Below are 26,640 nucleotides of genomic sequence, written 5' to 3'. Positions count from 1 at the left end.
ACTTTCTGTCACTATGAATTTTACTACTCTAGGTAACTTATATAAGTAGAATCATCTGTAATTATCTTCCTGTGACTGGTTGACTTCACGTGGCATAATCTCCTCAAGTCTCATCCATGTTGTAGCATGTTTCAGAATTTCTTTCCTTGTTAAGACTGGATAATATTCCATTGTATGTATATACCACATTGTGTTTATCCATTCATCTGTCAGTGGACACTTGGGTTACTTCCAGCTCTTAGCTATTGTGAATAATGCCACCATGAACAAATAACTGTCCAAAATCCAACTTTCAATACTTTGGGTAGAAGTAGATTATATGATAATTCTGTTTTTAATTTTTTGAGGCACCACCATATTGTTTCCCATACTGACTACATTATTTTACCTTCCCACAAGCAGTGCACAAGTACTCTAATTTTTCCATATCCTTGTCAACACTTGTTATTGTCTGTTTCTGTTTTAGTTTTGTTTTGTTTTGGGGGATTTAAAAAAAATAGTAGCCATCTTAATGGGTGTGAGGAAGAAAGACTTTTTTAAAGTTCCAAACCAAACCTGCTTTGCTATCTTCCCTTGCCTGTGATTTAACATACAAACTAAAATATAAAATTAGTTTAAGTATTGGTGGCTTAAATGGATAAAGCTAAACAACATCTTTTGAAACTGTGACTCTATAAGATATTAATGCAGTTGGGAAACATAGGTCTGCTGGTTCAATAGTTTTACACAATTCTTAAGAGAACAATAAATTTACATGACAGAAAATAGTGCTTCGTGGAAAAAATGTTGCTAAATGCCAACTAACTAACCACATGTAACATTTTTTTTTAAGTTGCTTGTTATCAACTGCAAAGTGTTTAGGATAATATGACTGATCTATTTGCCACTCTTTCCCTTTCTGGAAAGGTGTCTCAGCTTCGACACTTGACCAAACGTCTTTGCGAGCCTGAAACTTTCCTTTCAGTGGAGAAAATGTGCCAGCTCTCCGGCATGAACTTCAGAAGCCTGTGTGAAGAGAGTGCGTTCCATGTGCAGCTCCTTGAAGCAGCAGAGCTCAGCACCGAAATAGCCACCAGCCTATTATACCAAGACAACATCATATCTAAAAATCTGAAGGACCTGCTTACTGGGGATTCCGTCAAAATTAACTTAAATATGGATCAGTAAGTGTCCCCATTGTCTCTTCCTTGGTGAAATCCCTTCTCAAATTATTATTAGTATTAATCCTCACTTGAGAGCATTTTTTTTTCCATTAATTTTTTAGAATGGAAGGGAGGGAAGAGGGGGAGAGAAACACTGATGTGAGAGGCACATCCATTGGTTGCCTTCCACACATGCCCCCTGGGGCTGGGGATCAAACCTGCAACGGAGGTACATGCCCTTGACTGAGAATCGAAACCATAACCCTTCCTTTTGAGGGCTGACGCTCTAACCGCTGGGCAGAACCGGCCAGGGTCCCTCTCAATTTATTGAAATGCCTAGTCCAATTTTTTCTTCTCTTCTCTTCTGTTCCAGGTTTCTAGAACAAGCGTTGCAAATGAATTACTTGGAAAACATTACACGATTAATACCGGCCATAGAAGCCACACTGCATGTCAATAACAGTGCAGACACTTCTGAAAAGCCAGGTGTGTCCTCATCCACATTTAAATGCTGTCTTATTAGAATGCATGTTTTCCTCATGCTGCAGTTTAAGAAAGCCTTTTTTGAAGTTCCCTACAAAACCTGCTTTGTAGCTGCTCTTTCATATCAGAAACCTGAAGCTTTCAAATACAGTTACTCAACTAAAGTAAAAACACAGAAAAAGCTAGCAGAGAATGAAACAGGGAAATCTGATTTCACAGCGAAAAGGTCTCCAAACATTTAACTAGTTAGACCATTTATTTATCTTTTGTTTCTCTGATATATCAAAGCGCATTAGATAGTCCATTGAGAAAGCTAGGATGAAATTTATTTACTTCCGTAAGAATAATATGATTTAAAAAATAAAATAGATGCACTGCTCTCTACAGAAATCTCAATTCAGAACCTCCTGTTAGTATTCTGAGCACGATGCATCATGCAATACACTTCTCCTTTGCATAATACCTCAATACTGAGAAGAAAGGCATTCAAAATTTTGGACAACAGGCAGCAAAATTGGAAGGGCACTAAGTCCAAAAATAAAGGGAGTGAATTTGCATGAGGGATGCTTCATAAAGAAGTCGAAAGGCATTCGCAGAAGGGAGATCACCAGCTGCCAAAGTGAAGTCAAAATACTATCCATTAAATGACCCAGATATGAAATAATTATAATAGCTCTCCTCAAAAAGGTTTGACGTGAAACACACTCTATTTAAAAGTGAGGTAATGATTGTGAAAACTCTTTATAAACTGTAGTGTGCTGGGCAAACTTCAGGGAAAATGCCCTGTGCCCTGTGCCCTTGTGTTGTGGATTTAACAAACCTTGCCCTAAGTTGTCAATATTATATGATTCGAGGTTCAAAAGTATTTTGAATTTGTGTGATGCTTTAAATGAAATAGAGGGATGTGCATTTAGTGCATGATGTGATCAGAAACAGTGAGGAAGCCATATTTTCTTCGAATGAACCTTGACCTGTAGGCTCTACGGAAACACAGAGCAATCTGTTACCTTAGGTTAATGATATCATAATAGGAATAAGCCTAAAACCGATAGAAATACATGCTAAAGATGGAAATTTTGCCCAAACTGGGAGAAATCTGTTTCTGACACAAGGCATATATGTTGAATATGTGTTTTAGTCAAGAAGGTTTCTCTGTGTTGGTATGACTAACAAAATTACGTTGCAATCAGCATGTGAGTTTTTTCCTTTCCTTTTTTTCCTCCTTGCAGGTCAATTAATCGAAATGTTTAAAAATGTTGAAGAGCTGAAAGAAGAACTAAGGAGAATGACAGGAATGTCCAATAGGAGTATCGACAATTTGCTGGCCATTCCTATTCCGGATAACAGAGCTGAGGTGGGGTGGGATGTATCTGTACTGACATCTAGTTTCTAAGTCTCAGTAGTACTTAATATTTGTCAGTAAAATACTGAGTAGTTGAATGTAAACCTGGTGAATTTTCCATGCAAGTGATAAAATTAGAGGCCTGTCTTAAGTGAAGATAAAAGAAAAATCCTGAAGCAAGACTATCACTTTCTGTTCCTTTCCCTCTGGTCTTCTTTTCCTTCCTCTTACCTCCTTGTTCCTCACCTTTGTCTTTGCCCCAGATGGTTTTCTTAAATAATGGTGCCATCCGTTCTTTAATATTCAATATCACACATTATCAAAGGTAACTTTGCATTATAATTTTCTATTATGATGATATCAAAGTAAAGTTTCAGTAACCTAGTTAGGGGTCAAAAACAGAGAGACTAATTTGTAAAAGTTAAAATAAAAGTAAATACTCATTTGTACTGAAAAGTCCCAAGATAAAATATAGTATATAACATAGATACGGGCAAAGGAAGTTTGTGAGTGTGGTAAACATATTTTTTTGGTATGAAAATGAATAATATCATTTACTCACAGGCTGGTAATAGGGTTTTCCACTTGAAATCTCTTATCTTTTATCCCCTTTTCAAGTCCATTGTCTGGAAGCGTCATAGAAATTTTCCAAAAGAGCTACAGAGAGTACGGCCTCATCCATTCAAAACAGAGTGTGTCATTTCTAAGCACAGCCCAGCCATCCTCCAATATTGGATAATGTCTTTTTTAAAAGCCTATAAACACTGCCTTTGCATAGTATTTATGTTTACTTGTGTCATGTTAATTGGTTACCCAATACAAACATTAAAACTGTTTTGCCTGCACCCTTTCCTCTTGTTTGAGCAAATAATTTTCATTCACCTTTTCCCTTTGATCTCACCTGTTGCTTATTTAATCCTAAGACCTGATTTCAGCAATTGTGTTTTGGGCTTCTGAAGAGCAGCTTCATTTTAATACATTAAAGCATGTAAATGGAGAGCATGCATGTTATTCCTTTCAAAAGGAAGGAGAGACAAGTCTCCCTCATCTGGAATTTTATAAACTTTTCTCTTTATTTCATTTTGGTGGCAATAGAGATGACCCCTTATTTCTCATATTAACACCTCACTTTTCACACCAGCATTGCTGTCCATGATGATTCACCTTATTGTGAAATTCTGGGCTTCTTTCTTTGCTTTCATCTCTGAACCCAAGAATTCATTGTACAAGATTATAACTTTCAATGATTATAAAAATAAAATACAATTTGAATAAAGTAAGGTTAAAATTTAAAGGCAGCATGGGTCTTAAACTAGTATTTTCCCCAAACTTACTCCAAATCAATTCTTTTCCTTGGTGCCATCATTCTCCCAGGTGTTCAAGCAATAAATCACCGTAGACCCGTCTCGGTCTCTTTTCACATCTTACTCCTTAAGCTTTCCAGTAAACTGTGAGCTTGCTGTAGTTTTATTAGTAGTAATTAGTGTTTTAAGTAAGTGTTTGCTTTTGAGGATAATGTCATATTTTAAAAAAATATGATCCCTACTCTGCAACCCTTTTTTTGTTTTTACTTTTAATATTTTTATTGATTTCAGTGAGGAAGGGGGAGGGAGAGAAAGATAGAAACATCAATGAAGAGAGAGAATCATTGATGGGCTGCCTCCTGCATGCCCAGTACTGAGGACCGAGCCTGCAATCGGAAATCGAACCGTGATCATCTGATTCATAGGTCGATGCTCAACCACTGCGCTACTCTGGCTGGGCTGTCATATTTTTTAATGAAGACTAAGAGTATAAGAAAAACCTCTCAAAATGGACAGATGGCTCTCAAAGGATTCACAGCTAAAATCTTTTTCTTCCTCCAACTTGCAGATTATTTCTCGTGTGTTCTGGTTGCATTCTTGTGATGCTAATAGGACCAATCCCAAACTGGAAGATGCGATGAAGGAATTCTGCAGCCTGCCTCTTCCCGAGAGATCCCGCCAGTCTTACCTCATCGGAATCACTCTGCTGCACTACTTAGACATCTACAACTTCACATACAAGGCAAGTTGCTGTTGATGAAATATTTTTATATTCATACTTTAGTATAAAAATATTTGATTACACATGTATGCTCTTTGATACTGTAAGGAATGAAATTCATTCATGTAGCTTGTGAAATTATAGCTTTATGTTAGAGTGAAATGGGACCTTTGAGATTAAATATGGCAAATTTTCACATTTATAGATGAGGAAATGAATATTATTACCTCATTGACTCTCAGTTTGTGTATCCAAGACCAGGAATTAAATTTAATATATACTATATGAATATGTGAAGTACAAATGCTATAATTTTTTTTTACAGTGAATAAGCATTAACTTGGCAAGATAAAAATAAAAACTAGAACAGTTATTTTTTTCAAGTAAAAGAATAAGGATTTTTGGTATGTTTTTTTAAAAAATTAGTGTTTTCCCCCATCAGTTTAGAAAGATGCTACCATTAGTCATTCAGTAGAACAAAACAAATGGCCATTATTAGGGCTTAGTAAAGGCAGCAATGACTCCATCTTGCAATAAGTGGATGCTTTATAAGTACTTATTTAATAATAAAAAAAACTGAAAGAAAACATAAACTTAAGAAACTTAAGTCCTCTGTTCACCCAAATCTAGAGTAAATAAAAAATATTTATATGTTATTGAAAACACTGGGAAAAAAGGTCCCACTCTTTTGGTAAGAAAAACCCAAAGCAACAGAGCTGACTTATGCTGTTGAAACATAGCAAAGTCTACTTATAAATAATCCTTTTCTGAATGATCACTATCCCACACCTATATTCTGCAATGACCTCTTTTCTGTCCTCCCTGCTGCCACACTTACCACACTCCCCCCCCAACCCCCCACCCCCCACCATCCGTAAGCATCCAGAGTGATCCTTTTAAAACTGAGTTAAATTATGTCACACATGTGTTCAACCTTCCAGCGGCTCCCCATTTTATTCAAGGAACCCCCGAAGCCCTACAAGGGCCGCATAATCTGTACAACCCTCTCCATCTCTAAAGTCCTGTTTCCTACTTGGCTGTTCCCTGGCACCGGGCTGCTGTGTGGCACGGCTGAGCGAGGCCCCCTTCACATGATTTGCAGGGCTGTTTGTCGTACTCAGCACTGACCTCAGTAAGGCCTGCACTGACCTCCCCATTTAAGATGCAACCAGCCTCACCTACAGCACTCTCGGATCTCCTTTTTCTTGCTCTATTTGTTTTCTATTGCCCTTCCAGAATAATACTATATCTTTTATTTAATATTTATTTTTATTATTTATTTTTTGTCTACCCCCACTAGGATATGAGCCCTGCAGGCCTTCTTTGTTCACTGAAACATCTCAAATGCCAAGAACAGTGCCTGGCCCATAGAAAAAATTCAGGAAATACCTGCTAACTAAACAAATGGTTATTTTTATATAAACTACAACCTCACATGCATATAAAGTGATATAATTAATTTTTGTTCATCTAAAATTTTAATCCTTATTTTATAATGCCTCTGCAGAGAAGATATCAAACCAAATGTTTCTTATTGAGTCCAGCAGTTAAACATGTGCATTTGACAAGCTGAAGACCATACCTAATTCTTTTGCAAACAAAATAAGAACAAAAGTAATAAAAAATGTCTCATCATTAATCAAGTTATTTTATTTTATTTTTTGAATTATTTTATTTTTTTTCTTTATTGATTAAGGTATTACATATATGTCCTTAGCCCCTCATTAGCCCCCCGCCTCCATTCATGCCCTCACCCCCCTGTTGTCTGTGTCCATTGATTAGGCTTATATGCATGCATACAAATCCTTTGGTTGATCTCTCCACCTACCCCCACCCTCCCCTACCCTCCCTCTGAGGTTTGATGGTCTGATTGATGCTTCTGTGTCTCTAGATCTGTTTTTGTTCATCAGTTTATGTTGTTCGTTATACTCCATAAATGACTGAGATCATGTGATATTTATCTTTCTCTGACTGGATTATTTTGCTTAGCATAATGCTCTACAGTTCCATACATGCTGTTGCAAATGGTAAGAACTCCTTTTCTATCACAGCGTAGTATTCCATTGTGTAGATGTACCCCTGTTTTTTAATCCACTCATCTGCTGATGGGCACTTAGGTTGTTTCCAAATCTTAGCTATTGTAAATGGTGCTGCTATGAAATAGGGGTGCATCTATCTTTTCTGATTGGTGTTTCTAGTTTCTTGGGATATATTTCTAGAAGTGGCATCACTGGGTCAAATGGGAGTTCCATTTTTAATTTTTTGAGGAAACTCCATACAGTTCTCCACAGTGGCTGCACCAGTCTGCATTCCCACCAGCAGTGCATGAGGGTTCCTTTTTCTTGACATCCTCTCCAGCACTTGTCACTTGTTGATTTGTTGATGATAGCCATTTTGACAGGTGTGAGATGGTACCGCATTGTCATTTTGATTTGCATCTCTCGGATGATTAGTGACTTTGAGCATGTTTTCATATGTCTCTTGGCCTAGTCAAGTTATTTTAAACTAGGAATGACTAGACTTTTGATTCTACTTTAGAAAAATCTGATGGCAGTTAGTAGCTCTGCTATGGAGGCAGCTATGTCTTCATGATATCTTTCCAACTAAATCTTGTCCTCATAATGGAGGTTTATTTCTCCCGTGGACCTGCCAAGAGTTTTCCTTCCTAATGGACCTCACATGTCCCCCCACCCCCCGCCCTACCCCCTCAGTCTATAACCTTCTTCTCCTTATTGTTTTCTTACTTGTTCTTTCTCTTCTTTGGGATTCTATCTTGGAAAGAGCCCCTTTTTGCTGGGAGCCGGTCCATCCTTGCTGTTTCAAAGGACCTGGCATATATGGCATACTGTTCTTAATATGTTTGCTCCCCTTAGCGCTGTGTGTTTTAACCAAGGTCACCTCTCTGAGAAAGGTTGTTTCCCCAGGTAGGAATTTTTCCCTGAAGTCAGGGAGGGGATGCCTCTCCTAGAAAGGTTGTTTCCCCAGGTAGGAATTTTTCCCTGAAGTAAGGGAGGGGATGAAACTCCTTAACTAAGTGCCAGGTGGGTAGTTAATCACTACAAACAATCATGCTTAAGCTACATAATCTTTACTCCCTGGAATGGAGATAAGAAACGCCCTCACCTTTGTAATAGAGATTGATAGGATTGAATCAACTGGTATAAATACAGTTGTAACAAGACAACAAGAGACAGAACTTAGGAGACAGAGAGAGAGAGAAAGAGAGAGAGACAGAAATTGGCACAGAACCTACACAGAACGTTCTCTAGAGACAGAAGAACTTCGCTGGAGAGAACATGGCAAAAGATCCTGGACAGAAACTGGCCTCAGAACCTAGAGACAGAACCTAGCGAGAGAACATGGCAAAAGATCCTGGACTGAACCTGACTACAGAAATTGGCAAGAGAACCTGACTAGAACCTGGTGACTGAACCTGGCTGGAGAACCTGGACAGAACCTGGCTGGAGAACCTAGCGAGGGAACATGGCTACAGAACCTGCCTGGAGAACCTGGCTGGAGAACCTAGCAAGAGACCATGGACACAGAACCTGGCTGGAGATCCTAAACAGAACTTCGCTGGAGATCCAGACCAGAACTTGGCTGGAGATCCTGGCTAGGCTGCTGATCAACTGAACGCTGTCTCCGTGTCATTCCTTCTTCGCCGACTCCGTCCACACCTTTGGGGACCCCTGGACCCGCTGGGGTTGGACCCTGGCATATGGCGCCCGAACAGGGACCCCTAGGTAAGCGCCCCGCACTCGGGACGGATAGGACTCCACCGTAGGAAGAGGGTGGATAGTCTTCGCCAACTCCGTCCACACCTTTGGGAACTCCTGGAACAGGATTCCCCTAGGTAAGCCCCCCCTCCCCCATTGAGAACCCCACACTCGGGACAGATAGTACTCTACCAGGGTGCTACAGACCCCCCCTTATAGAGGATAAGTAGGATAAGAAGGTGGATAGTACAGAACTTAGATTGAGAAGATGTGCCATACTGAGTCCAAAGAAAGAAGACTCTGTATTGATCTTTAGATTAAGAAGATGTGCCATACTGAGTCTAAAGAAATAAGACTCTGTATTGATCTTTTAACACATATGCTTGCTAGCAGAGGAATTAAGGTTACTCCCAGTCAGACAGAACGTTTTATACAAGAAATATGTCCATGCTTTTCTGAGGAAGGAAAGGTAAATGTAATGGCATGGGAGAAGGTAGGCCCAAGGAGCCTTATCCTTAACCCCACTGCAGCCTTTCCACCCCGGGAAAGTGCAGGATTGGCAAGCTCTCCCTGGGGTGATAGATCAGGACTCCGGTAATAGCGGAAAGCGCCAATCCTATTCTTAAAATGGATACAAGAGAGCATTTCAGGTTTTTCTTTTTAATGCCTGCTTTTAAAAAATAAAAAAGGGGGAATTTGCTGGGAGCCGGTCCATCCTTGCTGTTTCAAAGGACCTGGCATATATGGCATACTGTTCTTAATATGTTTGCTCCCCTTAGCGCTGTGTGTTTTAACCAAGGTCACCTCTCTGAGAAAGGTTGTTTCCCCAGGTAGGAATTTTTCCCTGAAGTCAGGGAGGGGATGCCTCTCCTAGAAAGGTTGTTTCCCCAGGTAGGAATTTTTCCCTGAAGTAAGGGAGGGGATGAAACTCCTTAACTAAGTGCCAGGTGGGTAGTTAATCACTACAAACAATCATGCTTAAGCTACATAATCTTTACTCCCTGGAATGGAGATAAGAAACGCCCTCACCTTTGTAATAGAGATTGATAGGATTGAATCAACTGGTATAAATACAGTTGTAACAAGACAACAAGAGACAGAACTTAGGAGACAGAGAGAGAGAGAAAGAGAGAGAGACAGAAATTGGCACAGAACCTACACAGAACGTTCTCTAGAGACAGAAGAACTTCGCTGGAGAGAACATGGCAAAAGATCCTGGACAGAAACTGGCCTCAGAACCTAGAGACAGAACCTAGCGAGAGAACATGGCAAAAGATCCTGGACTGAACCTGACTACAGAAATTGGCAAGAGAACCTGACTAGAACCTGGTGACTGAACCTGGCTGGAGAACCTGGACAGAACCTGGCTGGAGAACCTAGCGAGGGAACATGGCTACAGAACCTGCCTGGAGAACCTGGCTGGAGAACCTAGCAAGAGACCATGGACACAGAACCTGGCTGGAGATCCTAAACAGAACTTCGCTGGAGATCCAGACCAGAACTTGGCTGGAGATCCTGGCTAGGCTGCTGATCAACTGAACGCTGTCTCCGTGTCATTCCTTCTTCGCCGACTCCGTCCACACCTTTGGGGACCCCTGGACCCGCTGGGGTTGGACCCTGGCATAAGATGCCGGGGTCCAACCCCAGCAGGTCCAGGGGTCCCCAAAGGTGTGGACGGAGTCGGCGAAGAAGGAATGACACGGAGACAGTGTTCAGTTGATCAGCAGCCTAGCCAGGATCTCCAGCCAAGTTCTGGTCTCGATCTCCAGAGAGGTTCTGCTTAGGATCTCCAGCCAGGTTCTGTGTCCATGGTCTCTTGCTAGGTTCTCCAGATTCTCCAGCCAGGTTCTGTAGCCATGTTCCCTCGTTAGGTTCTCCAGCCAGGTTCTGTCCAGGTTCTCCAGCCAGGTTCAGTCACCAGGTTCTAGTCAGGTTCTCTTGCCAATTTCTGTAGTCAGGTTCAGTCCAGGATCTTTTGCCATGTTCTCTCCAGCGAAGTTCTTCTGTCCCTAGAGAACGTTCTGTGTAGGTTCTATGCCTAGGTTCTGTCTCTCTCTCTCTCTCTCTCTCTCCTAAGTTCTGTCTGCTGTTGTCTTGTTTCAACTGTATTTATACCAGTTGATTCCAATCCTATCAATCTCTATTCCAAAGGTTAGGGCGTTTCTTATCTCCATTCCAGGGAGTAAAGATTATGTAGCTTAAGCATGATTGTTTGTAGTTGAAGTGATTAACTACCCGCCTGGCACTTAGTTAAGGAGTTTCATCCCCTCCCTGACTTCAGGGAAAAATTCCTACCTGGGGAAACAACCTTTCTAGGAGAGGCATCCCCTCCCTGACTTCAGGGAAAAATTCCTACCTGGGGAAACAACCTTTCTTGGAGAGGTGACCTTGGTTAAAACACACAGCGCTAAGGGGAGCAAACATATTAAGAACAGTATGCCATATATTCCAGGTCCTTTGAAACAGCAAGGATGGACCGGCTCCCGGCAAATTCCCCCTTTTTTATTTTTTAAAAGCAGGCATTAAGAAGAAAAACCTGAAATGCTCTCTTGTATCCATTTTAAGAGTAGGATTGGCACTTTCCACTATTACCTGAGGCCTGATCTATCACCCCAGGGAGAACTTGCCAATCCTGCACTTTCCCAGGGTGGAAAGGCTACAGTGGGGTTAAGGATAAGGCTCCTTGGGCCTACCTCCTCCCATGCCTTTACATTTACCTTTCCTTCCTCAGAAAAGCATGGACATACTTATTGTATAAAACGTTCTGTCTGACTAGGAGTAACCTTAATTCCTCTGCTAGCAAGCATATGTGTTAAAAGATCAATACAGAGTCTTATTTCTTTAGACTCAGTATGGCACATCTTCTTAATCTAAGAATCAATACAGAGTCTTCTTTCTTTGGACTCAGTATGGCACATCTTCTCAATCTAAGAATCAATACAGAGTCTTCTTTCTTTGGACTCAGTATGGCACATCTTCTCAATCTGAGTTCTGTACTATCCACCTTCTTACCCTACTTATTCTCTGTAGGGGGGTCTGCAGTACCCTGGTGGAGTCCTATCCGTCCCCAGTGTGGGGTTCTCAATGGGGGGGGGGGGGGGAGGGGCTTACCTAGGGGAATCCTGTTCCAGGAGTTCCCAAAGGTGTGGACGGAGTCGGCGAAGACTATCCACCCTCTTCCTATGGTGGAGTCTGATCCGTCCCGATTGTGGGGCAAAGACTATCCACCCTCTTCCTACGGTGGAGTCCTATCCGTCCCGAGTGTGGGGCGCTTACCTAGGGGTCCCTGTTCGGGCGCCAGATGCCGGGGTCCAACCCCAGCAGGTCCAGGGGTCCCCAAAGGTGTGGACGGAGTCGGCGAAGAAGGAATGACACGGAGACAGTGTTCAGTTGATCAGCAGCCTAGCCAGGATCTCCAGCCAAGTTCTGGTCTCGATCTCCAGAGAAGTTCTGTTTAGGATCTCCAGCCAGGTTCTGTGTCCATGGTCTCTTGCTAGGTTCTCCAGCCAGGTTCTCCAGGCAGGTTCTGTAGCCATGTTCCCTCGCTAGGTTCTCCAGCCAGGTTCTGTCCAGGTTCTCCAGCCAGGTTCAGTCACCAGGTTCTAGTCAGGTTCTCTTGCCAATTTCTGTAGTCAGGTTCAGTCCAGGATCTTTTGCCATGTTCTCTCGCTAGGTTCTGTCTCTAGGTTCTGAGGCCAGTTTCTGTCCAGGATCTTTTGCCATGTTCTCTCCAGCGAAGTTCTTCTGTCTCTAGAGAACGTTCTGTGTAGGTTCTGTGCCAATTTCTGTCTCTCTCTCTTTCTCTCTCTCTCTGTCTCCTAAGTTCTGTCTCTTGTTGTCTTGTTACAACTGTATTTATACCAGTTGATTCAATCCTATCAATCTCTATTACAAAGGTGAGGGCGTTTCTTATCTCCATTCCAGGGAGTAAAGATTATGTAGCTTAAGCATGATTGTTTGTAGTGATTAACTACCCACCTGGCACTTAGTTAAGGAGTTTCATCCCCTCCCTTACTTCAGGGAAAAATTCCTACCTGGGGAAACAACCTTTCTAGGAGAGGCATCCCCTCCCTGACTTCAGGGAAAAATTCCTACCTGGGGAAACAACCTTTCTCAGAGAGGTGACCTTGGTTAAAACACACAGCGCTAAGGGGAGCAAACATATTAAGAACAGTATGCCATATATGCCAGGTCCTTTGAAACAGCAAGGATGGACCGGCTCCCAGCACCTTTTATTTCTTAGTTAAATTCTAGCTCCTCATAATCCCCAGCCTTTTGTTTGTTGACTTATTTGATATCTGTTCCTCCTTAGACCAAAGCTCTCTTATTGGAAAGAGGATGCCAATTTCTGCATCACTATACACCCATCGCCTTGCCCAGTGCTGGGAATGTATAGGCATTTAGTTAATGTTTATTTAATAAATAAATGAATGAGAGGATAAAATGATTTTAAACTTTTGAAATATTTTCAGTGTTGTTGTTTTTCTGCAGCAGAAATGCGTTGTGTGATTCTGATTAAGCCTGATAGAGCACATGAGCTTTTGGACTGAGTTTTCCTGCTTTTGAGGAGCACATTATATGATTTTGACTAATAGTATACATGAAGGATTATGTAATTGATATTTACCTTCCTGACTTTTTAAATAATTTATCTTGGGAAACTTTATTGAGGAATTATTTAAATAGCATAAAGTTCACTCGAGCATACAATTTAAATTTTTTTAGTAAATATGAAAAATTGTGCAATTATTACCACAATTTAATTATAGAAGATATACATAAATTCCAAAAGAAACCTGTGTCCATTTGCAGTGGACTTCTCATTTTGACCTTTAGCCCAAGATTTTCCTTTTTTTTTTTTTTAAGATCTTTTAATATAAATTGAATCATACAATACGTGGCCTTTGTGTCTGGCTCTTTTCACTTAGTGTAATATTTTTTAGTTCCATACATGTTGTAGCATATGTCAGTATTTCACTTTAAATTGTCAAATAGTATTCCAGTTTAAGGATGTATATTTTACCCATTCATTTGGATTGTTTCCTCTTGTTGGCTATTGTGAGTAATGCTGCTATGAACATTCAAAGCTTTGTGTGGGCATATGTTTTCATTTCTCTCAGGTAAGTACCTAGGAATGGAATTGCTTGGTTGTGTGGTATATTTATGTTTAACCATTTAATAAACTTCAAACTCTTTCCCGAAGTTCCTGTCCCTTTTAATATTCTCACCAACAGTGTGTGTAGGTTCCGGTTTCTCCACATAAATAATTTTATTTTATTCTGTTTCTGTTAGGTGATTTTCCCCAGGGAAGATCAAAAGCCAGTAGAAAAGTTGATAGAACTCTTCATGAAGCTAAAAGGCATTCTCAACCAGCTGGCTTCCGGCACCCGTCCGCTGCTCAGCAAAATGAGGTCCCTGAAGCAAATGCATCTGCCCAGAAGTGTCCCCTTAACGCAGGTAGAAAAGCCACCCAGGAATGTTCTCGTCAGGAAATTCCTTTGCCACATTAATGTTTATTTAAAATTGGTTAAAATACATTGTTAGAAATAAAGTACACTGCAAAAAATCCCCTCCAGGAAAACTCTTCTACTCCAACCAAAATTTTTGTCACTTAAATTGGTGAAGTTTAATATTCTGCACTTACATTTGGGATGCACGTTTTATAGCAATTATGGGAACTATAAGAATACTCTAAGTTTGGCCAGGTTTTCTTTTTTATTGTTTTCAGCAACATTTATGGCTTATAGCATATTCATAAACCATGGCTTTCGATCTCACAGGCAATGTACAGAAGCAACCGGATGAGTGCAACTCCAGGGTCATTTAGTACCATCTCCCAAGCGTTGTGTTCCCAAGGAATTACCACTGAATATTTAACTGCCTTGCTGCCCTCCTCCCAGAGGCAAAAAGGCAACCACACCAAAGATTTTCTGACTTATAAATTAAGTAAAGAGGAAATTGCTGAAAAATATGGAATTCCCATACATGCCAGTGAGTATACTTCAAAGTCAGCATGGTAATGTCTCCTAACAACATTGTCTACTATATCTTAGCCTTTTGTAATAAATGGTTAATTTCCTCCAAGTATAAAAATAGAAAATATTTGTACAGCACTTACCGCATGTCAAGCATGTTATGTATAGTAACTCATTCATTTTTCACAACCATCCTATGAGATGTGCATGATTGTATCTCCATCTTAATAAGAGGATGGGAGGCACAAAAAGATGAAGGAATCTGGTCACAGTCACCCAACTTGGAAATATCAGAGTTGTGATTTGAGTCCAGGCAGTCTGCTGCAAAGTCTAGTCACTAAACCACAACACTAAGAATTTGTCAGTCATACTTATATCTTCCTTGACAATAGATAACATAAAAAACACACACCTTAAATCTTCTCAGTCCATATTTTTTCTTCACATTCTAGAACTAGAAACTTGCATCAGCGTAAAGGAAGAGATCCATGAATGCCGCAGATGTACGAACATTTAGTGGCACAATGAAGTCATTTACTTGATCTATAAACTTTGAGATGCAAAACACGACCAGCTGAGCTCTTCCAAATAATATATAGATGTTTAGTATAGCAATTGTATTGACTCATTTACTCACCTTTTTATTCATTCAACAAAAACACTTATTAAACAGCTCTTATGTATCTGGTACATTCTGAGATACACACACACACACACACACACACACACACACACACACACACACTAGAGGCCTGATGAACAAAATTCCGGCAAGGGCCTTTGCCCCCACTGCCACAGCGACTGTGGGCCTCTGCTGCCTCTGCCCTCTCTGCCTCGGCCCCCGCCTGCCACTGCAGCTTTGTCCAGAAGGAAGGAATCTGGAAGGACATCTGGTCTAATTAGCATATTATTCTTTTCTTATTATAGATATATTTAAATTAAGTGCTGGTGAGGTAGATCTGTTGGAAGCAATTTTGAAATGTGAATTTCAACCTTGCTAACTCCTCTTAGCAAAATGCCATTCTTGTGGGCTTGTTTATTAGGGTAGACTTTTACACCCAAAAAAGATTTGTTACTATGCTTTCTAACTTTGATATCAGATGCCTCACATCTGTTAATAGTGCTTAGGCATGTATTTTTTTGATGTGATAGAAGTCTTAATTTACCAACAGGAAATCAATTTGAAATACAAATACTAAAATGTTTTATTCTTCTTTCCAGCACCCTTTTGCTTCTCCCTTTATAAAGACATCATTAACATGCCTGCTGGACCTGTGATTTGGGCTTTCTTGAAACCTATGTTGCTGGGAAAGATTTTGTATGCACCATATACTCCAGTCACAAAGGCAATAATGGAAAAGGTTTGATCATTATAAATCAAATTTTCTATCATGCATATTAAAATGATTTTTAAAGCAGCCAACTTCCAAATTTACTCTAGCTGACTCAGATTTCTTTATATCTTACCTACTATTACTACTGTTGGCTTTCTGAAGCTATTAACTGTTCTCCACTGCTCTGTATTATGTACAAACAATGTAGATTGTGTAGTAGTTCTTTGAATAGAATGTACCATGTTGATGCTTGAGAATGAAGCTAGTTAAAGCAAGGCCTCAGATTTTCCAATTTATCTCCCAAAGTAGAATTATTTTTCTACAACTCTGTCTAACTATCAAAGTATGTAAAAAGAATGGCACTAGAAAAAATAATATTGAGCCATTATATAACCAATTTAAACAAAAAGAATCCCTAAATTATAGACTCTTGGCTTCATATTTGGTTGTACAATTTAACATCTTATATAAAAGGTAGATGTTGAGAGAGACAAGATTATTATTAGTAGTTATACTTATCTAATTTAACCATAATAGCATTTCCCTCTCATTTTTAAAATTGGCTTTAATGATTTGAATTACAAACTTAATACTTTTTTATTTTAATCTTCACCTGAGGACATTTTCCCCATTGCTTTATAGACAGAGTGGAAGGGAGGGAGACAGGGGGAAAAGAGAGAAACATTGACATGAGAGACACATTGATTGGTTGCCTCCTGCTTGTGCCCCCTGACTGGGGCCAGGCCAAGGTACAAACCTGCAATCGAGGTACATGCCCTTGACTGGGAATCAAATCTGTGACCCTTTTGTCCACTGGTCAATGCTCTAACTACTGAGAAAACTGGCCAGGCAAAACTTAATACTTTTAAAATGATAGAATAAAAGTTAAAAAAAAAATCTCTGTTTTACCATTACTTGGTTATTAAATTACTAGAGGCCCAGTGCATGGATTCGTGTACATTGAAAGGAAATTAATTAGAAGGTGGCCAGTGGGGCGGGACTGGACAACACAGGCTGGACATGCCCTGGAGCCAACCTCCCGCGGTCCCTCCCCAGGTCAGCACCAGGGCTCAAAGAGTATCTGCGGAGCAAGCAGAGTCCCTCCAGCAGGTGGGGTCCCTCAGCCTGGCCTGTGGGAATCGGGCTGAAACTGGCTGTCCGACATCCCCCAAGGTGTCCTAGAGTGCGAGAGAGTACTCTACCAAGTTGCTGTGGCTCAGAAGCTCATGCATTAAGCGTCTGCCCCCTGGTGGTCAGTGAGCATCATACCTACCGGCTGGTCGGCTGGTCGCTTAGCCTTGTATATATATATGTATAGTTTATGTGAATATAACATTATTTTAGGTCTATAGAAATGGACATGAGGACATCACTGGTTTCTAGAGTGTTCTTTATTTTTTATTGCATTACATTTTAATACCTTACTCACTGTATTGACTACACATTTGTACATAATTTTGCAACAATGAACTCATTACAAGCATATTTTCTAGTGCAGTCTCTTTTGTTCTTTCCTTTTTGCTTAGTTCTCACCTTTTCTTTTTGTCCCTCCTTATTCCACTCTTTCTTCCATGTAAACTAATGAATGTTAGCATTCAAGGATGTGCCTTTCTATAATTTATGCACATTTCTCTCATCTATAAATTATTAAACTACCTATATTCATATGCAGAGTTCTTTGGTCATTGTTTGCATTATTAAAATTAGGTAGCATTATAATACTTTGCTCATACAACAATACCTTGTAGAAATTCTTCCAACTCAATAGGTATAGACTAATTCATTCTTTTTGAAGATTGAAACATTTTCATACCATAGAGTTTACTCAGCCAATCCTCAATTGTTGAGAATTCATTTTATTTATTTATTTATTTATTTATTTATTTATTTATTTATTTATTCACTTATGTATTTAGGCATTCATTTATTTAGGCATTCATTTTATTTCAAGAATTTACTTATGGTTTTTACTAATGTAAACAATATGGCAACAAATACTCTTGTGCATATGATTTTACACAATGGTATTTTTATTTCAGTGAGATGAATGTTCAAGATTGAAAGATTAAAGGATATTATATTTTATTTTAATAACTAATGTCAGATTGCTTTCCAGAAAAGCCTGTAACATCTATTTCCACCAGCAATATATGACTCTATCCTCTTCCTTGATCCTTGAGCTTTACTGTTTCTTTAACAGTAAACTTAAGTGTATCATTTGTGAAGTTAATAACATGAGAATTTGCAGAAAACATGCTTTCATTTGGCTAAAATTCCATTCTGGAAATGAAGCAAACCCTAAATTTGCCAGAATTTTTATTAGTAATCTTGACCCTATAAAAGCTGCCATTCAAAAAGTATTTGAACAACCCAGCTGGTGTGGCTCAGTGGTTGAGCATCGATCTATGAACTAGGATGTCATGGTTCAATTCCTGGTGAGGGCACATGGCACATGCCTGGGTTGTGGACTCTATCCCCAGTGGGGGCCATGCAGGAGGCAGCCAATCAATGATTTCTCTCATCATTGATGTTTCTATCTCTCCCTCTCCCTTTCTCTCCAAAATCAGTAAAAAAATATATGAAAGAAAATAAAAAGCTTTGACCATGTGGGAAATTCTGATAATATTTACCTTTTAAAAGTGTTCCTTGAAGTTATGTAACAAAACCTTAAGAGACCTTTATGAAATCTAGGACAAATACTAATAAACCAGATCTGTTTTTATTTTTTGTCTTTCAGTCTAATGTAACTCTGAGGCAGCTGGCAGAATTAAGAGAAAAATCTCAGGAGTGGATGAATCAGTCACCACTTTTCATGAATTCCTTCCATCTGTTAAACCAGACGATTCCAATGCTCCAGGTAGGAGATGGTCCTGCCACTCACATTCATATGGCGTATAATTCTTTGAGATTTTAATCACCTTCATTATGGGAATGGTAAGATAGGGACTTAGTATCCATATTCAACAGATTAAAATTGCTTCTCCTTCAGAGAGTGGGTCTGAGACAGGATAAAAGATCTGTCACTCATGTTCATAATCATCCTCACCTCTTAAATCACACCTTGACTGTAATTCAGAGACAAGCCATCTTACACTGATCTGGAGGGTATAGCTAGTGGCATAAATATGTTTCCCAAAAATAAAGTGCTATAAACTCTCATTAAAACATGCCTATTTATTTATTTCTCTACTTTAAAGTGCTTTGCTATTTTAACAGAAGCAGGATTCCTTAAATGCTAATACACTGGAGAATGTTAAATTTGGGGAGTTCTTTGGTTGAAACACATGACACTCTAGGTTAAAGATTTGACAATGCAACTCAAATACAGTGACGCCTGGTTGAAAAGTGTAATTTGTTATTCTTATGAGAGATGCAGGATATTTTCAAGATGATGCAAATAGTATGGGGAAATGTTTCAATCATATATTGATGATGTTGATGATTATGGTCATATCTAGCCGTGAGAGCATGCTAACCAATTTGTGTCTACAGATAAGCAAAAGTCCAGCCATTCAGGTCATTACCAGCCACATGCCTTCTCTTCCTTTTTCAAGAATGTCTGTGTGAGCCTTTGCAACATGGTACATTCATAGTGCACATGGTGGTTGCTTCATTTCACAGTGGGTGTTATTAGAGAGATGATGATTAAATATGTTTTCCTCTTATACTAAAACCGATTCCCTGTCATTATTTGTTAGAATACACTGAGGAACCCCTTTGTACAAGTTTTTATAAAATTCTCCGTGGGACTTGATGCCGTTGAACTATTGAAACAGATAGATGAACTCGGTGAGTCATATTCACAAAACTTTTGCTCACTAATCATGTCAGAAATGCGAAAACCATTGCCCTTATGAGACATTCCTTTCTTTTTTTCTTGTATTTGGTTTTTAGCTAGTTTTTCTAAGAAAAGTACAACCCTGGATATATGTTCATCTTCTTCCCCAATAGGTGTACCATTATAAGTCCTAATTATACCTGTGGTTAGTTTCACTAATTATAAGGCTATATATTCCATGTAAATGCAGCTTTTTCTAAAATCACAGATAGGTTGGTGGGTTGTTAAAAGTAAGAAGACACTTTTTATTTTTTTGTAGCTTAATGAAAAGCAAGTCCTTAAGGACAAAGGAAGGTGAAATGATTTCTTCCTGGCTACATTTAACATCTTATCTCCACTAGCCTCCGTATCACTTTGACTAACCCAGAATGTAACTGGGAGAGGATATAGAGTTGTCAAAAGCAAAACAAAGGCAATGCAGAGGCTCAAAAGAAAATAAACCTAAATCAGCAGTCAGGATGGATCCTCCTCTCATGATCCTTTTAATGGAACAGCTGAAGAAGATCAAAGGAAACCGTCTGAACTCACGCACTCTCTCTGCCACATCCCCACCTTCAACCTGAGAGATGCAAGACATCTAATTCAGTCTGATTCACTGTTGCTATGCAACCATGGGTATGAGGAAGGGATTGAAAGCATCAGAATTTGGCAGCAGAAGGGAAAATACCCCATCTTCCTCCTTGGAGCTACAGGGACCTAGTGTCTTAGGTTACAAACCATTGGGGAGGAATTATGCCTACATGTGCATTGCACTTTGCATAAAATTGTATTCACTTTATTATAACCAGCCTGGTTTGATCAAAGAAAGTATTAGTGGATTTATTCTCTAAAAGTATCATTTGGGTAAGGAACCAAAATATCATGAATGTACTATAAAGTTCTTACATAAATTTTATTATTCCCAACTTTAGATAGAGATATAATTTTTAGAATTTAAGAATGGCTAAAATGAATATAGCAATTGATATCTGTAGTTGTATATGTTGTATATGTAGCTTAGTATCTAAGGCACTGTATAGTGTGAATTTGGGGATCACTAACCCCCCATAGCTCTTCTTTGACTCTACCTACCAGAATTCTTAAAGAATCCTTGATGTTGTGTTGATTTCTAATGACCACTGGAGGCCACTGTTCAACCACAATTTTACCCCTCCCCCACCAACATAGTTATCAAGCAAAATATTTTCCTTTAAATTCTAATGAGAAATTCATTTAAGAAGTTGCCTTCTGTGAGAACTTTAGTCTTATACTAAAGTTTAGACAATGGAAGAGACCTATTTGGTTCTATGAGGAAGGATTTATGATACTCACAGCCTCCTCAGTATTTGTAAATCAGTAAAAATTTAATTGGCCAAGTGATTTATTGACTTGCAATTTCATATTTGCCCTTTGTCTCAGTTGATTTCCTCATAAGAAATCATGAAATTGAAGAGCAATTAAATTCTCTTTTTTCTAGAATAATTACCTGAAATAAAATCTTGATCATTTTATCTAGATCTCTATTAATATAGATATCAATGGAGATAACCCACATAGGTTTCAAATCAAACAGTATTAGAAAGTTGTGTGTGGCATAGATTCTCACAGTCTTCTAAGAAATGATTCTGTAGAACAACATCATAAATAATATAATTTATTTGTTCTATACACACTCTGAATAGACTTTTCTTTGTTTAAATTATTATATTCCCATTCTCGAAACAAAGCAGCATTACTGTTTATTTGAAACTTTCACCTCCAGTTTATGGTTTTCTTTCTAACTACATGTAGATAGATTTTTTTTAAAAAAATTATTCACATTTAGCCATTTGTTATTTAAATTATAGCAGAATATACTTTTAACTTAGTTTATATTGTTTTTTGAGCTTGGGTTTACTGCATTTATAATTGAACATTGTTCTCCATAAATATTTGTAAAACTGGACATATGTTCCTCAATGTAGAGTATTATATTTTTAGAATAAATTTTGCAACTTTCTATCATTTATTGTCTAGTTTAGTATATACTTACCAAATCATTCTTTTGTCTCATAGTACTACTGGGAGAAACAATATTATAATACAACTTCATAACATACTTTCTGTCTGTTTTGCTTTGCTTATTTCAGATATTCTAAGGCTGAAATTAGAGAACAGCATCGACCTCATTGATCATCTCAACACACTATCTTCCCTGACAGTAAATATTTCCTCCTGTGTATTATATGACCGCATTCAGGCAGCAGAAAGTGTAGAGGAAATGGAGAGAGAGGCTGAAAGACTCTACAAAAGCAATGAACTCTTTGGAAGTAAGTGTTATTCATCTAGAGTTTGAGTTTCTCTTACACTAAAATTGGCCAAATTCTTCTCTCACCTTTTTCATCCAGAACTCAGAAAAATAGTTAGGGTGGTGGTGGGGGCAGGGCGGGGGGGCAGGTACTGTCCACTCCAATCACTCCAATGTCCTTAAAAACAAGAACCTTTCATGAAGTCAACCATCCTTATTGGCAGAGGAACCTTCAACTTATGTGTAATTTTGTTGATATGGTTAAAATTAAGACTGAAAAAGGATTTCATAGTTACAGTGTAAAGTTGAGTCAGTCCTTATAATTAGTCAAGATTATTCATTGTGAAGTGTGTGTATGTGTGTGTTTTATTTCAGTAACTGGCTTGGAGTGATATATTTAATATGGCCACTTTGTTTGTGATTATATCTTTAAACTCTTGCTTTGAATCTCTCAGATTGTAACTCCTAATTAGCCATCTTTTCTGTAAATTGGGAGCCTGAACTTACTGTCACATTACTACTAAATTGCCTCTTTGGAAATCCCCTATGTGTACCTTCCAAACAATGAATGATGTCAACCATAAACTAACCTTTCTGCTGTTGTTGCCATTTTATTTTTAGGTGTTATATTTAAGCTTCCTTCTAACACAAGCCAATACAGAGGCTATGAATCTGACGATGTCTCTCTTCCTCCTGTCGTAAAATATACCATCCGCATGAGTCTCAAGACCTCACAGACCACAAGAAACATAAGGGCCAAGATTTGGGCCCCGGGGCCGCATAATTCTCCATCACACAACCAGATCTATGGCCGGGCTTTTGTTTACTTACAGGATAATATTGAAAGAGCAATCATTGAATTGCAGACTGGAAGGAACTCCCAGGAAATAGCAGTCCAGGTCCAAGCAATTCCTTATCCCTGCTACATGAAAGACAAGTAAGTTAGTGCTCTTGCAGCCCTTGTTAATAATCCACCATTTTTCTGAGAACTCATTTATGTCCATTCCTTCACACGTTGGGAGCGAAAGGGAAAATTTTCACCAAACTTTTGTCAAATGCTTGTTCCTGGCACAGCTCTAACATAGCTGCTCGTGGTTACCAACAGGATGGGATCGATTTTACCAAATGATCCATGTTTTCTTTATCATAACTCAGCTTTGCAAGGACTTTGACTCCAGAATTCCGAGTATTGGGCTCCAGCCTCAGTGCATGCACAGCTGCATGGTTTTCATGTTCCCCGCTCTCTGCCAGTCTTACCTGTCCTAGTCAGATGAGGGAGATTAAACAAGATAATCTTAAAACTCCTTCCAATTCTCATATTTAATTAAAAACATGTGAATGCATGGTCAATTGTATAGAACATTTTGATGGAACACATCATTGATCAACTCTCTAGATAAATAATGTGCTGCCTAAAACTATGTCATGTACTCTTAGTCCGCTTGCTAGGAATCTTTAAAGTGGTTTTGCCGAATGAACAACAACAAAAACCCACTTAAGTATCATGTTGTTAGACAATTGGATATGAATGTTCAAGAAATCTTCCAGTTGGGTAACACTGAATGGCTCCTCCACTCTGGCCAGAGTGAAAAAAAAAAAAAAAAAAAAAGGTTGGAGAACTAAGTGTTTTTAAGCTCATTCTCATACACAAAAGCTTGAGGCTGAATATTACTTTAAAGGAATTGTACTCATTATTCAGCCCAGTTATTGCAATTTATATGCAATTCAGATGCTCTGAACGTTTTTTTTTTTTCTTTCTCTGGACGTATAGCTTTAAAGCTATAGACTTGAAGAGGGTATGTAACGCTTTGTGCAGCTGTGATATAGCAGACAGGCAAGGACTGTGTCAGTGGGTTGTCAAGGTGAGCTGCTTATTGTGAAGGCCAGAAGGACTTTGCAGCCTGACCCACGTGTGAAACACAAAGGCTTGCAGTAATAGTAAAGACCTGTGGGTTCAATTAGATGAAAACTCTCCTCTATCTTCCTGCTCCCCTTCCTCCCCTTGTAAATCCCAGGTACCTAGATGTTTCTTTTAAGACTAAAAGTGACTATACTTTGCATTCTTTATGGGAGAATGATCATAATGCCTCACATGTACATATAAACTCTGTCACATACAGAGTGCTTTTGCATATATTAGCTCATTTGTTCCTCCCAAGCAGGTATTATGAGCCATGCTTTCCAGATGAAAAAAAAAAAGAAAATTCACAAAGGTTATGCTACATGTCCCAAGTTGTAGAGCTGGTACCCCACTGGTCCTTAGATTACAAGATCAGCATTTTTTTTCTTTGTCCTATATCAAATCTAAAATACACAATCACTTAGAAGAATCATTGCAGGGGATTTGTTATTAATGAACAAGGGCTTTTGCCTAATACTAGAGCCAGACGCAGCATCAGGGCTGGACCTGAACCAAGACAAAATTCATTCAACAAATATCCTTTAAGTGCCTACCCCATGCCAGACAGGTTCCTAGGAACCAAAAAATTGCATATGGCCCCAACCCTACCTCACTCCTCTCCCACCGCAAAAAAACAACAAAAAACCTCATACCTCTGATGGTGTTACAGTTCTGATGCTAAAGTGAGAATGAATGATGGTGATGTCATGTTCCATTAATACTTGTATTTTTCACGGGGAACTTGAAGGTAATTCCTTAGCCTTATAGATTAAAAAGGAAATGGCCTTGGGACCTTTCTCCAGGTAAAAGCCTCAATGGAGCCTAATATGCAAATCAGATCAATTTAGAGTTTCTCTCATTGAAAACTACTCATTTGCTTAGCTCATAGAAAGACAGCCAAAGTAGGAAGCTATGGTTCTCAAAGTATGGACCAGTGGCATCATATCTTCTGGGAAATTGTTTAAAATCTAAATTCCTTACCCCACCCAGATATAATAAATTAGGAGCTTATGAGTGGAGCTCAGAAATCTGTGTTTCAATAAGCCCCCTGGACAATTCTGATGAGTGTTCAACTTTGAGAAACACTGCATTAGAACCCTCAGCTATCATGGGCAGGTCACTGAAGAATACAGGTGGTCCTGAGGAGGTCTTCCGGTGTGTGACGCTCTAGCTCACACATTACAAAAAAAGACATTTCTATACTCTTTATGAAAAATCTCCTGAATTCAAGTTCTTTGTCTGCATTTTAAATTGAAGGTCTTAAGTTTTATTTTATCTTGTTTTGGAAAATTTAGTTTAATAATCACTATGAGCTTCCAAAGAGTAGATAAATACAGTAATTTGGGAAGATACAGATTTTAGCTAGATAAACCAATTATCACCTAATGTTAAGTCTGCCTTTTAGATAAGAATTTGGTTTAGGCAGCAGGGTTTGGGGCCTTGCAATTATATCTATATAATAATTATTTTCCTGGACAAGACATACTCAAACACCCTTTAAACAACATGGCAATTGTATCTAACCCTTTAGAGCTGTTTTTTGTCCTTGCAACCTTAGAGCAAGAAAATCATGGGCCTACTATTGTCAGCTTCACATCTCATAAATAAAGGAGTAACATTAGCAATTATTCTCAATTTCAAAAATGCAGTATAATTTAAGTGTGAGAAGGAGTGTGTTTTTTATATATTGCTCTCTGTAAGCATGGCATTCATTTTGGTCACTGGATTTTTCTTTTTGTCTGTTTGTTTCTGTTTTTTTTGCAGCTTCCTAACCAGTGTCTCTTATTCTCTTCCAATCGTGCTCATGGTTGCCTGGGTTGTATTTATAGCTGCATTTGTAAAAAAGCTTGTTTATGAGAAAGACCTCCGGCTTCATGAGGTATGTTGAGGATCTCTTCTTATTCTGAATAAGTTCTACTTGTATAATTAATTACTATGATTTTCATCATACCTATACAAATTCAAAAAGCCTGAGTCATACCTTGTGTTTTAGAAATAGATTTCATGGCGGGCTGCAAGAGGTTAATGGGGGTAAGGGGGGTCTGTGTAATACTTTCAACAATAAATATTTTTTTAAAAAATATATATCTTTGCATCATAAAGGCAGCTGATAAGATAGTATTTTGTTTTCCCAAAAAATTACATAGATGGTATTTTATAAGTGTTTCTGAAAATAAAATATGAATAATTTTGTATAAAATGTAAGTACAATTAATGATCCTAAGAGTAATTTTTGCCCAAATAGTCACCTTAGGACTTAAGATCTAACAAAGAAGTTTAAAAAATAACAATAATGCTATTAAAGCAAGAAGATTATTGGCATGGTAATTAAATGAGTCCAAATAATGATATAAATATAGGTATACATATACAGTTGACCCTTGAATAACCTGGGGATTAGAGTCACTGGCCCCTGCACAGTTGAAAATCTGCATATAACTTTTGACTCCACCAAAACTTTAGTTGTCCCTTGGTATCCATAGGGGATTGGTTCCAGGACCCCCACAGATACCAAAATCCTCAGATGATCAAGTTTCTTATATAAAACGTCATAGATCAATGCATACAGTCAACCCTCCTCATTCTCAGATTTCCAACTATGGACCAAAAATACTGTTT

At 38.7% G+C, this 26,640-nt stretch overlaps 1 protein-coding gene across 1 annotated transcript in view; it reads left to right on the top strand.

Moving 5' to 3' along the window:
* ABCA12 (ATP binding cassette subfamily A member 12) overlaps positions 1-26,640 on the top strand; it is a gene marked incomplete at both ends in the record, with an annotated part of 178,812 nt that overhangs the window by 96,990 nt on the left and 55,182 nt on the right. Inside the window, 12 exons of the mRNA XM_081095121.1 lie at positions 907-1,163; positions 1,516-1,628; positions 2,855-2,979; positions 4,840-5,013; positions 14,001-14,165; positions 14,489-14,699; positions 15,905-16,044; positions 18,755-18,874; positions 19,716-19,806; positions 21,964-22,143; positions 22,743-23,058; positions 25,786-25,900. Coding sequence (XP_080951247.1) covers positions 907-1,163; positions 1,516-1,628; positions 2,855-2,979; positions 4,840-5,013; positions 14,001-14,165; positions 14,489-14,699; positions 15,905-16,044; positions 18,755-18,874; positions 19,716-19,806; positions 21,964-22,143; positions 22,743-23,058; positions 25,786-25,900 — 2,007 coding nt within the window. The remainder of the gene's footprint in view (positions 1-906; positions 1,164-1,515; positions 1,629-2,854; positions 2,980-4,839; positions 5,014-14,000; positions 14,166-14,488; positions 14,700-15,904; positions 16,045-18,754; positions 18,875-19,715; positions 19,807-21,963; positions 22,144-22,742; positions 23,059-25,785; positions 25,901-26,640) is intronic.

This window comes from Myotis nattereri (assembly GCF_964212035.1).
Source record: "Myotis nattereri genome assembly, chromosome: 7".
Classification (NCBI taxonomy): domain Eukaryota; kingdom Metazoa; phylum Chordata; class Mammalia; order Chiroptera; family Vespertilionidae; genus Myotis; species Myotis nattereri.
This window is presented reverse-complemented; position numbering and strand designations above follow the sequence as displayed.